This window comes from Schistocerca nitens, chromosome 11, assembly GCF_023898315.1.
Source record: "Schistocerca nitens isolate TAMUIC-IGC-003100 chromosome 11, iqSchNite1.1, whole genome shotgun sequence".
Lineage (NCBI taxonomy): Eukaryota > Metazoa > Arthropoda > Insecta > Orthoptera > Acrididae > Schistocerca > Schistocerca nitens.
This window is the reverse complement of record NC_064624.1, coordinates 103,604,658-103,623,698: the sequence shown is the minus strand read 5'-3', so window position 1 is coordinate 103,623,698 and position 19,041 is coordinate 103,604,658. Positions and strand designations below refer to the sequence as shown.

The 19,041-nt window shown below is 40.1% G+C and overlaps 1 protein-coding gene across 3 annotated transcripts in view; it reads right to left on the bottom strand.

The window, feature by feature from the left end:
- Positions 1-19,041, bottom strand: part of LOC126213133 (sorting nexin-13-like) — a 399,760-nt gene that overhangs the window by 131,170 nt on the left and 249,549 nt on the right. For all 3 annotated transcript variants that reach the window (XM_049940749.1, XM_049940751.1, XM_049940750.1), the window contains one exon: positions 593-863. In XM_049940749.1, the coding sequence (XP_049796706.1) occupies positions 593-863 (271 nt within the window). The remainder of the gene's footprint in view (positions 1-592; positions 864-19,041) is intronic.

Below are 19,041 nucleotides of genomic sequence, written 5' to 3'. Positions count from 1 at the left end.
AATTTCGACTCTCTGTATTTTTACAAGTAAATTCAAAAAACTTTGTCAGCGTGGCCAGGAAAGATTCAGGATTCACACTCGTAGCAGCGGAAGTTCAAAAACATAACAAAATAATTTTTTTTTTACAAATTTCATCATTTTATCACTTGTTATTGGCTGCATTTGTTGCTCTAGGTACACTTTTCTTCATAAGTAAGAGAGACTGTTTGATGAATTTTGCACAGCACACAAACCATACTTACAGGTGTCTGAAACTCTAGAATCTATTTAATTTATGAAAAAATGAATGAGCTGTTACGTTTTAAACTTTATGTTTAGAAAAAAATCAAATTTTGTAGTTAATTATCGCAATTTTTACCACAGTTTTTAATAGATTTGTAAAATTCTAGAGTTTCATACACCTTTGAGTATGGTTTGTATGCTGTACAAAATTCATCAAACCATCTCTCTTACTTGTGAAGAAAAGTGTACCTATAGCAACAAATGCTGCCATTAGTAAGTGAAAAAAATGATGAAATTTCACCGTCCGTTTCTGCGTAGTCACTCCGTAGGAGGGTGAGTGACAGTACGGAGGGAGCGGGCGGACACGTACCTGTACCGTGGAGCACCAGCGGGTCGGACAGCAGTGCAGCGGCCGCAGCCGCCGGCGCGGGGACGGTGGCGGAGTCGGACTCGAAGCTGGCGAGGCTGACGTTGTCGGAGAGACTGCTCTCGGCCGAGTCCTCCTCGTCGTCGCCGTGGCCGTGCCCGCCGGGGCCGGCGCCCACGCCTCCCGACCCCGGCTCCCTCAGCAGGTCCAGTTCCGCCAGGAGCCGTACGTAGCCCACCGAGGCACGGAACCCGGGCAGGAAGCGCTCCTCCGTCTGTCGGACGAGCGCGGACGGGTGAGTATCGGGAAAGGCATATCCGTACGTAGTGAGATCTCGTCCCAAAATTGTCTTACACTTTTACAGAGGCTGACACCGGTGGTGACCTCTGCAGGCCTCAAAAAATGTACAATAAAATAAAAAGACACAAAGTCTTCAACATATCAGAAGAATTCCGAGTACTGTATTTATCCCCAATGATGACCTCTGGCAGAGATCAAAAAATGTAGAATACAATACAAAGGCAGAAAGTCTTCAACATATCAAAAGAATTCTGAGTACCGTATTAACTCGAGTATAAGATGACCCTGATTATACCGTATCTGAGTATCACATGACTCTGATTATAAGACACCTCCCCCACCCCCATTTTTTTTAGAGATTCCTTGAGAAAAATTTATTTTTAACATATTATCACTAAACAAAATTACAAATTGTTTCACATAAAGCATTCAAAAATTTATGCCATTTATTGAATATCTACATTATGTTAATATGAGGAGAAATAAAAAAAAAAAAGGTTAAAGTTAATTTGTGGACTATTTTCTTTTCTACATTTTTCGCTTAACAGCCCTGTCATCTGTTGAATCACTACATTTAATCACCACCACCACCACCACCACCACCACCACCACCACCACCACCATCCTAATACCACAGCTGTGAAATTTATATCTATGTTGTCACAAATATCTGGCTGTTTCCTCTCAATAAGCTGCAATTTCTCAGGTTGTGGTTAACGTGGGACCCGCAAAAACAGCTGTTTTTATCGGAGTACATGTCAGATTTCGCTTCTATACTGACAAGGTGAAGGTGGCAGGAGTCAAATACAGAGAGAGAAAGGCTATTTACAATTTGTACAGAAAGCAGATGCCAGTTGTAAGAGTCAAGGGGCATGAAAGGGAAGCAGTGTTGGGAAGGAAGTGAGACAGGGTTGTAGCCTATCCCAAATTTCACATCATATCCCAATGTTATTCAATCTACATATCAAGCAAGCAGTAAAGGAACCAAAAGAAACATTAGGAGTAGGAATTAAAATCCATGGAGAAGAAATAAAAACCTTGAGGTTTTCGAATGATATTGTAATTCTGTCGGAGACAGCAAAGGACCTGGAAGAGCAGCTGAATGGAATGGACAGTGTCTTGAAAGGAGGATATAAGATGAACATCAACAAAAGCGAAACAAGGATAATGGAATGTAGTCTAATTAAATCAGGCAATGCTGAGGGAATTAGATTAGGAAATGAGACACTTAAAGTAGTAAAGGAGTTTTGCTATTTGGGGAGCAAAATAACTGATGGTCGAAGTAGAGAGGATATAAAATGTAGACTGGCAATGGCAAGGAAAGCGTTTCTGAAGAAGAGAAATCTGTTAACATTGAGCATAGATTTAAGTGTCAGGAAGTCATTTCTGAAAGTATTTGTATGGAGTGTAGCCATGTATGGAAGTGAAACGTGGACAATAAATAGTTTAGACAAGAAGAGAATAGAAGCTTTTGAAATGTGGTGCTACAAAAGAATGCTGAAGATTAGATGGGTCGATCAGATAACTAATGAGGAGGTACTGAATAGGATTGGGGAGAAGAGAAGTTTGTGGCACAACTTGACTAGAAGAAGGGATCGGTTGGTAGGACATGTTTTGAGGCATCAAGGGATCACAAATTTAGTATTGGAGGGCAACGTGGAGGGTAAAAATCGTAGAGGGAGACCAAGAGATGAATACACTAAGCAGAATCAGAAGGATGTAGGTTGCAGTAGTTACTGGGAGATGACGAAGCTTGCACAGGATAGAGTAGCATGGAGGGCTGCATCAAACTAGTCTCTGGACTGAAGACCACAACCACAACAACAACAACAACAACAACAACAACAACAACAACTGACAGGAGAATGTTACAATGACGCTTGTTTCAAGCATATCATCTGCCTGCCACTCTCTCACTGGCTGTGTAGAAGCATCTGCCACACCCCCTTTCATTCCAGTCATGCATCACAGTGAGCATCAACAAACATCATTGCAACACAAAATATGTCACTGGACCCTATCTAGACCTATAACATCTCCTGCAGAAATGAATACTGTTGTTGAGTCTTTGTCAAATTTTAAAGTCAGTTCACTTTCGATCACAAATGGATTCAGGCAAACTGCAATTTAAAAGCCGAAGTACACAGTATAGATTCTCACAGCTGGCAACATGACAATTTTCTGCCCAATTACTACTGCCCTCCCTGCACTTCTCTGGTTCTCAGCCAAACTGGTACCAGAGTTACTCCTCTTCAACCCTTCTGTAGTGCGTGCTTGACCAACTGCTGAACACTGACTGCAACATCATCTAGGGTGCAAGTCATATGTAACAGCAGCAACTAATACAATTCTCGCCACAACAATATTAATATGATTTGTTTCATTTCTTAGACATTTCATTCTGCATTAATTTTCCTTTTTGTTTCATTTGAATGTCACCTTCATGTTCTAGAGAAGATTAAAAGCTGGAAACGATTTTACCCAGTATTCCAATTGTGAACAGCAACAGAATTTGCAACCCACTTAGTAAAATCATTACAGTCTCTCATAATCAAGTAAAATCTTGATCTGGGTTCACAATCAATTAATGTTTTCTGAAGGACACCATTTTCACATTTGAATATTAGCTTTATTTAAAAATCAGCATGGATGACAGCTTTCAAAGCAAACCTGTTCAAATACAACAAGCATTTGTAAAATGACAGAATTTAATGCTATTTCCTTCTGTGTTTTAGAATACTGTCAAATTGTAAGCAGAGCAGTAGACTGTTGTCGAGTCAGACGTCACTGTTCGAGCAATGTCGATACTGTATCGAGTGCTTCGGCATACTGCATAACCTCGAGCCTGTTGGAATACGAGTACTGTTTTCTGAGCCCTGTGCTCTTCTGCATTCCTCAAAATAAATCCGCACGTGACCTCGATAGCCAAAGCTTCATCTGCAAATGTAAGATGATCCCTATATACCGTATTAAACAGTGTAAAAATGTTAACTTCATCAGCACTCGTTTAATCTGCGAATATAAGGTGGCCCTGTATTTTTCGAATGACGAATTTGGGAAAAAACCTTGTCTTATACTTGAGAAAATATGCCATTACTCAATAAAAAGAGCCACCAACTGAGTCAGCTACTTATACATTTACAGAACACACCATAAAATCTTTAATCTTAAAATACAGTGTGTTGGTATCTTCTGTGATTATCAAAAGCATGTGGTTGTGACAGGCATAACATTAAGTTCCTACGAGATATGTAGTTCAGCACTTACCTAGTTTAATTCTTATTTAAGAAACAGACTGCAAAAAGTTCACTAGGCTATTTGAGTAATACAAAGAGGGATGCCACACTGCCCCCCCCCCCCCTCCCCGCCGCCAAAAAACAAATTTTGATGAACCCTAAATGTTAATCTTTGATAGGATCTTAGAAATGATTTTTCAGGTTCACTTACATTCAATTTACTTGTACTATGTCCACTACTTTTACACTGCACAATTAATGTATGTTCTACTCAATTAGCTGTCACTGGTCTTGCTACAGTCATATTTCATTTATTAAGAATTACACGCATCATTACTGGGCCTAGTTTCTTTGAGTCCAACCATTCTGGATTCACTTTGCACTAGTATACCTAACACTTACCAACTGTGACATACATGTAGTTAGTTACCTGACAAAGTTCCAGTTATTGCAGGTCTACTGTTGACTAAAGATTGGTTCGTTACTTGTTCTGTAGATCATTCACGATAAACATTATGATGTAGAAGATGCCAATCACACATTAGCCACTGAAAGGTTGTTTTAATGTAGAAATGACTAACTATTTTTCTTCAAGACTTGTTCTATGTAAATAAGGACATTTTAAGGAAAAACACCTTTAATCTACATTTGAAAACATTCTGCTGGTTGCAAGACACTTTATTTCTGCGAGTAGATGACAATTTTATAGATGAATATTTCATCAGTTTTGGGGCCAAAATTAGACACATTAAAGGGTAATGCAGATTGGTTTTCTTTCTTGGCTGTAGTTGTGAATCTCCCTGTTATTCCCAAACTCCAGTAAATTGTTGACAACAAATTTGTAAGTGATTATTATGTACTGTAATTAATATTCCCAGCTGCTTAAACAGATACCTCTAATTGGTATGTGTGCGATTCCACACACAATTCTAATTACTTTCTGTTGTGTAATGGCTTCTTTTTCCCTAAGTGTGGAGTTACCCTAGAATATTATCTCATAAGTCATTAAGTAATGAAAATATGCAAAACACATTAACATTTTGACTTCTGCACCTCTGAAGTTGACAATTATCATTACAGCTAAAGTAGCCAAACTTAAACATTTTAGGTGGTCTAGTACATGTTTTTTCCAGTTCAAGTTCCCATCAATATGCACACCTCAGAACTTTTAATTTTCTACCCTGCCTATTATTTATTGTACTTATACTAGTTTAACAGGAGGTGAAATATTTTTCATGGTATAAGACTGGACGAACTGCGTTTTTTGAAAGTTTGAAGCTACCCCATTTGTGCAAAACCAATCAGTAACTGTCATAAAGACATCATATATTATTCCCTCTGTCAGTCCTTTGCTCAGCTTGACAACAATGCTTGTCTCAGCTACGAACAGTACTAACTCTGCCTCCTAATAAAGATAAAATGGTAGAGATTGAACCACAGTACCATAGTGTGCTGCTACAGGACCCAAAACAAAACTGCACAGCTCTTTCACGATGTGGAGTACTGCAAGCTAATTCATTTTCTTCATCTGAAGGAGATCAACTCAGCAACAGTCTGCACTGAGTTGGTGGAACAAGTCTAAACAATAAAGAAAGACATTGCACACCATCTCTCTGTAAAGAAGAACCAGTAATCACAAGATAAGTGGGGCCTTTGTTCTTGAAGAATGGTGTATCACTTTTTTTTTTTTTTACAAATTGTTGTGCATAGTGATATTTCAACAAAAAATTAACATTCAGAAGTGTCATACACCACAGTCAAATTCAGAGCAAAAGTTTCACAGGCCTGCAAGATTAAACGTGGGGTGATACGGACTTTTCCCTTTACTCTTTAACTGTGTACTTGATAAGGTGGTGATGGAGTGGTGACAAGAAGTAATAAGAACGTGTGGAATACGACTGGGTTGCAATAAAAAAGGAATACGGGTGGACTGCGTACCATTCACAGCCAATATTGTGAAACTGTCGCAATCATTCGAAGAAATTAACCAAACCACACAACTACAGAGACGAGCTGCTACAGCATACTTATAGATCTCTAGTCAGAACATGCAGTATATGACAAGCAGCAAGGTAGCTCATAGATACTCATTTTACTAAGGTTTGAAGCTCTTCTTTACATTATTCCATGTTTGCGATTTAAAAACTGGATTTTTTAGGAAATCAGCCTTATGCAAATACAATTAGTTTATTTTTACATTTACCCACACACATTTTGACACCAATGTGTCATCTTCAGTGGATCTCATTTTTATTTCTTAAAATTGCATCGCTAACTGAACTGTATTGTTATACATCGATTTTACTAGGGGTTATGTTATTACTTAGATTTTGTTAAACCTGATGTTGAGGATAGTTTTATACAGTTGTACTCTTCTATTCTTGAATTTGTCGTAGAGCTTCGTGAGAAATGCTTGGCTTAGACCCACAGAAGATGACACATTGGTGTCGAAACATGTCTGGGTAAATATAAAAATAAATTAATTGTGTTTGCATAAGGCTGATTTCTTAACATTCCAGTTTTTAGCTCATAGATTGATGATAATAGGAGGAGGGAAAATTCAGAAGATGGGAAGATTTAGATACCTGGTAGAATGGATGGAAACTGGGGTGACAGGAAAGAAAGCACTGGGAGCATGAATACACAAAATTAATTTAGCATACAACTAACTGTACACGTCTATAATAATATGAATATTTCAAACAATCCAAAATTGAGAGGTTCCCAGCAGTGATCTGTCCTGAAGCCTTGCACATAGCAGAAATTCTTAACCTACCAACACAAGTGAACAAAAAATTCTCAGGATATTGGGATCTCTAAGAATGGAAGATAGTCAGTTTAGAAGACTAGCAAACCAAGAACTGTGTACCAAGTTAGAGAGAATCTCAAATATCATCAGGAAAAGAAGGAGCATGTTCTTTGGGACAAGGGAGGTGAACACACAAATAATACAGTTTCTAATGAACAAAAGAACCAAAGCACGCTGGACCCAAGATTTTTAAATAAAAAAATCCACATTGTTACAGGTTTTGACAACAAAACTAAGATCCAGAAGAAAATTATCATGGGCAGAAGCATGAAGACAGTTCCAAAATATTAGAGTGAAAGCATATTGGACAAGGAAAAAGACAAGAAGAAATAAGGCAGCCACAAATTACAGTGGTCCGCAGATTGCCAAAACAAAAAGGCGAATAGAGATTTTACCTTATACCGTAACTGGGATTTTTCCCATCATGCGAATGAAGGCTCAGCACTTTGGAACATTTCAGCCTTAACCAACTGCTGTTGCTGCTTCTTATTAGAACAATTGTGTATGGCCAGTGGTCAAATAATTCTTATGGAATCTCATTGTTTAATGTTCTAATTGTATGTATGAGTAATAATGTTGAAAATGGCTAATCAACTGTGAATCATGTAAGTACCATATTTACTCGAATCTAAGCCACACTCGAATCTAAGCCGCACCTGAAAAATGAGACTCGAAATCAAGGGGAAAAAAAATTTCCCGAATCTAAGCCGCTCCTGAAATTTGAGACTCTAAATTCAAGGCGAGAGAAAAGTTTTATACCACCCCTCCAAATCGAAACAAACTTGGTCCATTGTAACGTGAAACACAACTGAGGTCGAATGGATGAAGTAACAGCTACAGTAGTTTGGTTCCAGTCGTAAGCTTAACAGTTAAGTTTTACCAAGTAGCCATTGCTATGTGTCAGGCGCTCCGTCCGTATTTACATGGGTGCCCTTCCTTTTTCGCGTGCTTCGTCTGGTTTGAATCGATTGCTTATTTTGCTTTGATCTGATAAGTGCCGTTCTCTTTGCTATAGGGGTTTACGTCACTCTAAGCTGAAAATGCATTATTGTGCTATGTCATGCATTGTTTGTTGCATTCTGATACTGAAGGTTCACAACCTGTCATCGCTAATGGCATGGCTTGCTTTAGTGTGCACTACCGCGGCTTACAATTTAAAAAAAAAGGGGGGGGGGGGGGAACTGTCTCATAAGCGAAACAATGGCAAGAGACTGCTATTTTTTGTTACTTACACTGATGCTTTCTTTGATAATGATCAACAAGAACCAAATAATAGACTGCGTATGATAGAAGATGTTCTGAACGAGAGTTTAGCGAAAATTTTTCTCTGTTTGGAAATATTTGAAGACGCCTCTTTAGTACATTACGTTCTGCACAGATATTATAGTCATCTTAGATTTAAAAATCTAGTCAAATGCTGTGCTTCATTTCTGACTGTATCACTATTCAGCATAATATGAATATAAACATGACATGATATGTATATTCTTCCGCGTTTCCTGTTGTCTCTCTCCAGTTTCGTAGTTTATTACGCAGACAGGATTTAAATGAGATAGCAGCAAACACGAAAGAATACATGGCATAATGTTTACATTCTTTTACCTTTTCTTTTAATTTATTTACTGACACAGAGGTTTTGGCACCAGTATTTATCTTTGTGCCTGCAAAGCATACCTGTGTTGCGCTACATGTATTTGACGGCAAAAGTTAGTTGTGGCGACACCTACCAAAATTTTTCAGAACTTCCGCTTACTTTGCACTCGATTCTAAGCCGCAGGCGGTTTTTTGGATTACAAAAACCGGAAAAAAAGTGTGGCTTGGATTCGAGTAAATACGGTACCCATGTGCCCAATCATACAAATTGTCAAGTTTATTTTGGGTCGTCAGTACCGCAGCGTTTGCGGCCTTATCATTTCCATTATGAGAATCCAATTTGGGGTTGTGAGGTCTACGATCGCAAGTCTCCCTTGGGCATAAGACCAAATATTACATGCAGCTCCCACAGGTGAACTTTTAAGTTAATGTACCAACAAGATCACATATTTCACACGTGAAAGTTGTAAGGAGAAAGCAATAATCAGTCACAGGTGAGCTTTCAGCATCTTGCACAATATTTTGAACTTAATAAAAGTCATCTACCACTGGGTTGTGTTCTGTGACTACTCACATCCAGACAAAATGCCTGCTGAACCAAGGCAGCACCAGAAATGTTGCCTATGTGTCAGGACAGTCTCACTTATTTGCTGCTGCTGCTGCTGTTGTTGTTGCTGCTGCTGCTTTGTTGTCATCCTCAATCTGAAGACTGGTTTGATGCATCTCTCCATGCTACTCTATCCTGAGCAAGCCTCTTCATCTCCAAATAACTACTGCAACCTACATCCCCCTGAATCTACTTACTGTATTGACCTCTTTGTCTTCCTCTACAATGTTTACACCACAAAGTTACCTCTAACACTAAACTAGTGATCCCTTCATTTCATATAATGTCTCCTGTCAACCATTACCTTCTTATTAGCCAGGCTATGCCACAAATTTCTTTTCTCCCCAATTCTATTCAGTGCCTCCTCGTTAGTTACATGACTGACCCACCTAATTTTTATCATTCTTCTGTAACACCTGGTTTCAAAAGCCTCTAATCGCTCCCTGTCAAAACTGCTTATAGTCCATGTTTCCTTCCAAACATGGCTACACCCCAGACACACAGCTTCAGAAAGGACTTCCTAACAAGTAAATCTATATTCAATGTTAACAAATTTCTTTTCTTCAGAAACGCTTTCCTTGCCATTGCCAGTCTATATTTTATATTCCCTCTACTTCAGCAATCATTAGTAATTTTGCTGCCCAAACAGCAAAACTCATCTACTACTTTAAGTTTGTTGTTTCTCTCAGTATCACCTGATTTAATTCCATTGCCCTAGTTTTGCTTTAGCTGGTTTTCATCTTAAATCCTCCTCTAAAGACACTGTCCATTCCACTCAACTCCTCTTCCAAGTCCTTTGCTGTCTCTGATGGAATTACAATGTCATCGGCAAACCTCAATGTTTTTATTTCTTGTCCCTGAACTTTAATTCCAAATCTATTTTTTTTTCTCTTGTTTCCTTTACTACTTCCTCAATGTGCAGACTGAACAACATTGGCATACTCCCTTTTCAACCACTGCTTCCCTTTCATGCCTCTCGACTCTTATAACTGTCATCTGGTTTCTATACAAATTTTAAATAGCCTTTGGATCCCAATATTTTACCCCTCTTGCTCTTTCAACTTATCCTAGCCCCATCTCCTTAATTTCCTACCTTCACCTCACCTTTGCCTTGTATGTATGTATATATGTATTAAACAAGGGATCTAGAAACGACGGCGATGCTTCGTCCTGTCGTAGCCCTCAGTGGTTCACAACAGGGCACAGCAGTCCACCCACCCCACCACCGCCCCACACCGAACTCAGGGTTATTATACGGTTTGGCCCCCAGTGGATCTAGGTTGGAGGATCCTCGAGAGAAGTATAAGTAACTTCAGGTGTGTACCACGAAAGTGTGTTGTAACCCTTACTGTTCATACGGTATATTAATGACCTTGTGGACAATGTTAACAATAATGTAGGACATTTCACAGAGGTTGCAGTTGCCTATAATGAAGTTCTATTATATTCTATCGCCTGCGCCTTCATCTCGCGGTTGCGCACGCGGCTCGGATAGGTACAGATTTGGCAGTGTTAATGTTAAGGGGTGGCCGGATGCCCTTCCTGCCACCACCCCGTAACCCCCGGGATGGAATGAGAGTACCCCAGCTGTCTGTGTCTAGTGTAATCCGTGGAATAGTGCAAATGTGTTCAGACGTCTGTGCGTCGTGTAACTGAGGCGGGACGTGGGGACCAGATAGGTCTTTGCCTTGGGGGATGTGGAAAACCGCCTAAAAACCACATCCAGACTGGCCGGCACACCGGCCCGCATCATTAATCAGCCGGGAAGATTCGATCTGGGGCCGGTGCAGCTACCCGAGTCCAGGAAGCAGTGCATTAGCGCTCTCGGCTAACCTGGCGGGTCAGTTGCCTATAAAGAAGCACTACCTGAAAAAAGCTGGACAAATATTCAGTCACATCTTTATAGGATTTCTAAGTCATGCAAAGACTTGCAACTTACTTTAAATGTTCAGAAAAGAAAAATTATACACTTCACAAAACTTAAAAAGAAGTGTTGTGTCCCGTGACTACAGTGTCAATGAGTTACAACTCAGAAAAATACCTGGGTGTAACACTTTGTAGTGATATCTTCTTCTCCTTAGCATTTATCCCGTACTAGCACTCGTTCACGCATCTGCCTCCATTTGGCTAGGCGCAAATTGAGATGCGTATAACGCGTGTGGTGTGACGCAGCGCAGTGCGTGTTTTTGTAACATCACAGGTTCAAATGGGACCGCGCAAATTGCGACGCGACGCGACTGGAAAGCGACACGCGCCTGCGCCAGGTCGCGCGGCGTTGTGGTTGAGGCACAGTTTCTCACGCCACGCGGCACGCGTGCCTCGCTAGCACCGTGGGAAATTTGAGGCGGGGAGCGGAAAAGTAGCCCGGCCATATGCTGACAACGGAATGGTTCATATGAGCAGTGGTAGTATTGCCCATGCGATAAATTTTGCCTTACTGTATACTAAATTTTATTGCCTTTGTGTAGTGTTTCGTTTTTGCCATTTAAACGCTCCAGCTTTCTTCGTTAGTGCATTATATTTTTCTGTTATTTATATCTGTATAGTTTTGTTTTGTTTTTCTTCCATCAAGAAAAATGCACACTTCAGTAACTGATGAACCATTGGCCGCTGGAATTGTATCATATGCCTCCGTAATGTTTTCAGATCGCAAGAAGGGACAGAGGGTAGTGAATAAGGAAGCAAGGAATATTACAAAATCATGTGATTAAGAATCAAGGCAGGAAAGTAAAACAAGGTTATCTTCTCCCTGCCTAGTATGCTGGCATATCTGTATGATCTGTTACAAAAATTCAGAAAGAGATAATCTCCGCAGGTGTGATCCCTTTGTGCTCCTGGTAAAAAGCGTCCAACATCTGAAGTACAGAAGTCCTACTGCGATTACTCTGGTACGGATGTAATAATTGAATACGACAACACACTGTACTACATGCATGTCAACATCACATTTCCACTGCAAGCTAGAAACAGTCGAAAAGCTGTCACAAATAACAATGTTTTAATTGGTTCGCCGTGATGAGGAAAAGCATTTCAATTGTTGCATGCAAATTATCAGCATTAATAAACTAATTATACAACAAGCTACACAAATGAAGAAAATGGTCGGCATTATTACGAAAGTAGGAATATCCTAAAAGAGTGTCACGATTAGAAATATTTAATACTGCTGACAAAGGCAGATCTACTTTCATGACAATGTTTTTCGAACTCCAACTCACAAGGCAGACATGGATAGCTTGTGCATTCCTGTCACGCGTTGTCCTCCGCTGCTGACAATGCACTGACCATTGTGTTGTGCGACAGATCAATTATTTATTTTTCTCAATAACAACTATTTTATTTGGGATCACACATTGTCAGTTTGGCAAGCCGTAGGTGAGTAACCGGTATCTGGCATGTGCCTATCATTCCACCTGAAGGAACACTCGTCATTATTTTAATACTGCTCAGATCATGAGAAGGAATAAAATCCTTTGGTAAGTTTCCATTCCAGTCTCTCAGTGTTAAATATACGATGGGTTGCGGGGATTCCACCAAAATTCCAACAGAACTGGCAATCTATTTTTGTGAGAGTTTTTAACCTTTCCTCATTCGAAGAAGTATCACCGTTTGTGAGTAACGGCCACATTTCTCTTGGTGACTGGTTTAATTTTACTTCCTTTGCCACAGTGTAATTTGCCAAACTCATCTCACAGCAGCTACTGAGACAGAATTCCAAAACAGAGTACCTAATTAAACAAGTAATTGGCAATCACAGAGCTCAATAGCTTATGAAAAATGTCATAGTGTCAGTTTGCAATAACATAAAAGAAGAAATTCCATATTTATTTTCATACTAGGAAGCTCTCGTTTCGCTAGCTGTCGATAACTCTTAAAAAATTAATCACTGGAGTGAAATAAATAAAAAGGGAAGTATAAGTACTGATATATCACCATAGATAAGAAAGCTCTGTGTGTTTAAGAATTGGCAAAACACTCTCCTCCTTGTGTGCTACCATTCGCCAAACTTTCGTTTCAATGTCTCGAGCGGTTTAGGAGATATGAGAGATGTTGCAAGTATTTCATTCTCGCGGGCGTGAGATCGGAAGTGAGCGCACTACATGGGATCCATTTTCTCGAGATCGGAGGCAGATAGAGACCTCCTCCCAAGTCTAAACAAAAGTTCAGCATGTTAGCTAAATTTCAAACGCAGCAACATATGGTGTAACACGTCCCTAACGCAAAATCATAGTGACCTCTAATTTTCTTTGCAAAATTTTTGAGTTTTGCATAGTGTCTTACTAAAATGTGTACATCACAATATGAATGGTCATTAGCGAGATCATGGGCACTTCGCCACGAAGCTGACATATAACGCTACAAGTAAGGCAAAAATCATATATTTTCAGAGAATAGTTTCTGTATAATCGTTCGAGAAAGATAACAGGTTGCACACGCTTTGGTTCTGTCAGCGCAGAGCGTCGCCAGTCGGCACGTGTGAAGTATGGTGTACGCGTCACAATAAAGGTTTGGACCAGCATGACTCGTGCGGCAAGTGCGTGTCGCGCTGTAGTATCGTGTCATGTCACACATGCTATACGCGTCTCAATTTGCGCCTACCCTTTGTGTCAGTTGAGGGCACCTTCATAGGTGGAATTGATGAATTTCGTATCCTTCTCGACACAGTCCATTGATTGAGTCTGCCAGGTGCATAGCTGCTCTGGCCACTGAGTCTGCCTTACTGCGCATGAAGCGTCCGTACCATCTTAACCTGCTTTCCCGTAGTTTGTAGTGGTATGAAATGCAATTACCACACAAGCTTACTTGCAGGTACAGCAGGTGGCAGCCTTCAGATTACCAGTCGACTACTGAGGAAGTGCAATCAGTCTAACCAGGGGATTGCTCACGAATCACTTGTACGAACCATCCTATAATATTGCTGAAGTGTGTGGGGCCCATACCAAATAAGATTAATGGGGGATATTGAACGGGTACAGAGAAGGGCAGTACGAATGGTCACATGTTGTCTGACCTGTGGGAGAGAGACAGAGATGCTGCAGAAGCTTGGAAGATAGACGCAAGCTATCCCGAGAAAGTATGTTAACGAAGTTTCGAGAACCGACTTTAAATGACGACTCCAGGAACATACTACAGCTCCCTCCTAATCACTGTTATAAGGATTGTGGGGTCAAGGTTAGAATAATCAGAGCACACACAGAGGAGTTTAAACAGTCATTCTTCCCGTGCTCCGTGTGCAAATACGGAAGGAAAAGACCGTAAAGATGGTAAAATGGGAAATACCCTCTGCTGTGCCCTTCACAATGTTTTGCAGAGTATAGATGGTGATGTATATTAACTAAGTATAATCTATCTTGCATCTGTATGTACTCCACATACTTACCAGTGAGTCAACAATGACTTCCTCGATACTTTTTTTTCACTTCAGATTCTGTTCATGATGCGTAAGATTTTGCTGTTTAATTGTGAGTTGTTGAATATGTAAAATAACTGATTTTTCCCCCCTATGAGGGAGTACGGGTTTCCTAAGTTTCTGTCCATATTTACATGATGTGATGTTGGACCTGGGTCAGAGTACTTTCCTCAATCTCTCTCTCTCTCTCTCCACTTCCTCACCGGCACTAACACTGACCGACAGTGATTATCTCAGCTTGCCTTTTCTTTATGTTTTATTTATTTGCTATTTTTTCTGTTTATCATGTCTCCTACACACAGATCAATCACTCCCATTTTCCAGCTAATTTGTGAAATATTTACATTCCTCTATGACCAACTAATTACATCTCTGGCATATTTAAGTTCTCAGGCTTTCAAACCTTATCCAGATCCATTAATTCATTTTTTCCTTCTTACCCCATCCATAAAAAACCACCCTTGACCCACTGTCCTGGTAGACCTTTATTATATCCTTCAGTCTCTTTGTTTTGCTTCTTACAACCTTTTCCTCTCCCCTGCCAGAAAAAGCCACACATTCCAAACACAATTTTACACAACTGTACAGTTTTCCATTAGGTGCTGCTCAGAGATTAAATTTTACCCTATTCGGACTATAAATATTGAGTAGCTATTCTCTATCAGTGATAGTAGCCACAACGCTGATGGCTTAACTGTTGCGCCACTGAACGGGCAGTCGCCAAACACCAACTCACGACTAAAGACTGCATTCAGAACTGTCAAGCCATGGCCACAGAAGTTGTACACTAAGTTAAACGTCAACAATGCAAGGCTGTTCTTTTCCCACGCAGACCAAAGGACCTGCACAAAAATTGGCACAGATGTCAAATCACCCTGTGAAAAAGTCAGATACCTCGGTGTCCCACTGGATCTGAAACTGACTTAGTCCTTATTTCTACAGATTCTTTATAATGTGGTCCAAAAACCAGTGGCTCAGCACAGCAATTTGGTGTCCTCGTGTGTGATCTTCATTTATGCCATGCCCCACCACTATTAACTGTTCTGTGCGAGAGTCCCTGTCATACACGTAATGTGCCACAGTGAAATTACACTTACCGATTTGATCAATTCTGTATCAACTTTAACACCCTATATGGCATCAGCGTATTCTACTCGCACACTGTGTGCACTATTTAAATTTGCATTCATATTTCACTATTATTTGAACTTTAAATCAATCTGCATTTGACACTTAACTTCGGATCGTCAATACAGCAGTATTATACAAATTAGTAAATTAGGGAGGAAATCAAATGGAATAAAGGTAAACTGTCTGGCTTTTGCAGACCATTTTGGTATACTTTCAGAAAATGTGACAGACGCAGTTACCCAAATAATTCTTCTGGAAGAAATAGCAAATGGAAGTGGTCTCAAAATTCATGACAAATATAATAAAGCACCAATATTCATTGGAACACAAATAGGTAAAATAGCGTGAGTGAGTAAATTTATGTATCTTGGAGAAACTGTATAACAGAATAGACTAGAAAAATTTGCAATAGATTTAACAGTTAAAAAACTGGAGAGAGCATATGGTTTGACAAAGGACATTTACAACAAGAAACACATACCAAGAAAAACAAAATTAAAACACTAAGCCACAAGCATATGATCAGAATGTTTATACATAAGTGAATGCCTAACAATGAAATATAAGCTGGAGAATAGAGGTGCCCAAAAGATGGATTATTAGACAAATAATGGGTGCAATACAAACAACATATGGCTCCAAAATGAGAACTAATGAGGAGATTTACAAAAAATAGAGAGAAAATATCAGAAGCAATGGCTAAAAGAAGATTAATCTTTTTTTGAACACCTCTACCAAATGAGTGACAGCAGGCTTGCAAAACAATTATTGCTGGATTTCTGGAAGAAGAAACTTGACAGTAGCTTGGATTATAGCAATAAAGAAAGATCTGTAGGAAGAAACAACATCAAAGAATTGGACATAACACAAAGGAATCTTTTTAAGAATAAATAACAAATTTAGAAGTGTTTCAATGCAGAAGAAATAAGAAAAAGGGAAAAACATGGACAGTAGAAAGGAAAAGACAACATGGGGAGAAGATGAAGGAGTACTGGAAAAATAGAAAACAACAAGGAAAGAAGAGGAACTAACGTTGCTACATGATACTATTTGGTAAATACAAAAACAAAAAAACTTTTTCTTGACAATGTCACCATGTAAATAGTACTGGTATCGAGTCAGCATTTCTCTACATCAAAAGTCACGTGTTTTGCAAAACGTAATTTACACACACAAGTGGAAATTGTGTTTGCATTAAATTTTATGTTGTAATTTGAAAATTGTTTGTGTATTAGTTAAAAAACATTGTCACAAAAGGCCATACAGCATAATTTCTCAGAATGACTGCAAACTATTCTGAAACCAATCAATGCCGTATGTTAACTAAGACAATGCAATGAAACCATTATAGTAATATTGATGACACGGTAGACATCCCATGTTCCAATCTTAGTTCAGCGTTTGTCAAGTACAGTACAGTCTGAACCAGTTTATTGTAAAGTTCTCTAGTTAATGTACTGTAACGTTACACAGAAAAATGTCTTCCTTATATTATTCAGTAAAGTGCTACAACATAATTCCAGTCTCTGGAAACCAGTCCAGGATACAAAATGTATAAAAGCAATGAAGCTGAATTTACATCCACTGATGCAAGATTTTATCTAACTGCAAGATACTTAGAGGCAACGGCCTTGCCGCAGTGGATACACCGGTTCCCGTGAGATCACCGAAGCGCTGTCGGGTGTTGTCGGCACTTGGATGGGTGGCCATCCGGGCCGCCTTGCGCTGTTGCCATTTTTCGGGGTGCATTCAGCCTCGTGATGCCAATTGAGGAGCTACTTGACCGAATAGTAGCGGCTTCGGTCAAGAATACCATCATAGCAACCGGTAGAGCGGTGTGCTGACCCCACGCCCCTCCTATCAGAATCCTCCTCTGAGGATGACACGGCGGTCGGATGGTCCCGGTTGGCCACTTGTGGCCTGAAGACGGAGTGCAAGATACTTAGAACATGATGTATTCCTCACATCATTTTGAGATCCAGCGCTGAATTTTTTTGATGTATTAGCGACCACATCCACAATGGATTCTGTATAATCCTGGTAGATGTTTTGGAGAGCCTTTTGCGGAACCAACGAAGTACTCCATTTACGCAATTGTTGGAAGAAAGTTTTGATGTTGGAATTTACAAGCAGCATTGCATTTTTGGTTCCATGTAAGGAAGGATAGACTTCTTATCCTAATTTGCCGCATGCCACACTTATTTTTACGCCCTTCTCATCTGTGCTTCACTGTACCCATTTCCGCACGTCGTACACAGTCACACACCCTTACGCACATTCAAGTATTCGACCGAGTTGTTTACACAGTGACCGCAATGTCCCACAAGGGGTTTTTAGAAGCACAGCTAGATATTTGGCCAGTCTTAACAGCACGCATTAATGGTGTCGAATATGGGTCACAGGTGCATTCCTTTCTTGTGGATTTTGGCATGACTGGTATCTTGGGATACAGTCATTTCCTCATGTCTTCTCGAAGTTCTGAGCTCTTCATCAAAGTAACTATTTTCCTCATCACCATCACGATTGAGTCCTCCTCAAGTTTCTTACATGCCGATTCCCGTAGCAGCGAGCCAATTTTTTGTTGGCAATAGTCGGTACACATTAGCACCAGTGCATTCCCTTTGTTCACAGGCAGGACCACTGTGTCGACACCACAGTTTCACCATCATCCCCTCTGACCGTAATCACGTTTGGTCTCGGAAGTTGGGACTTGTCAGTGTCCCGGCAGGTTTGCAACCTCCCTCCTCCTTGCTTTAGGACTCTAATTACATCCTGCCCATCATTTGTAGGGTCTCGTTTCAGAATGGTCCTCCAGACGGGTGCAAAGTTCAATCCTTTTGGGGGAGGGGGGATCAAAATAATAGCCAAATCCAGTTCTTTCTCTGACAAATTTATAACAGCTCTAGTGTCATTCACTTCTTTATTCATCTTCTGATCTCCCAACAATCTGTCAATCTTTCCAAGCTGTTACACAGCCACACCACCATTTGTGTACCTTCCTGTCGGTGAAAGCCCTGTAGTCTCCCCACTTCTGACTGTGTGCCAGCAGTGCCGTTTCAATAATAGGCCGGTGGCATACGAGCACGACATGAACACTACTGTCCAGCTCTCCCTGTACAAAGAAAACACCTTCCTTACTTCGGCCATGCCTATCCATTGGAATATCTGGTTACCTGGTCAGATGTTTCATTTTCACCAGGTATCGTAGAAAATAAAGTTGCTATGTGGAGCAACTGCCTACCGGAACAGCATTACGAAGGAATCTGTAAAATAATATATTAACACTGCCACCCAGCTGGAAACTTTGGGAGCTATCCGTTGACTATAAATGCTGTCTACATTTGTGGAAAATTTAATAACAAAAAA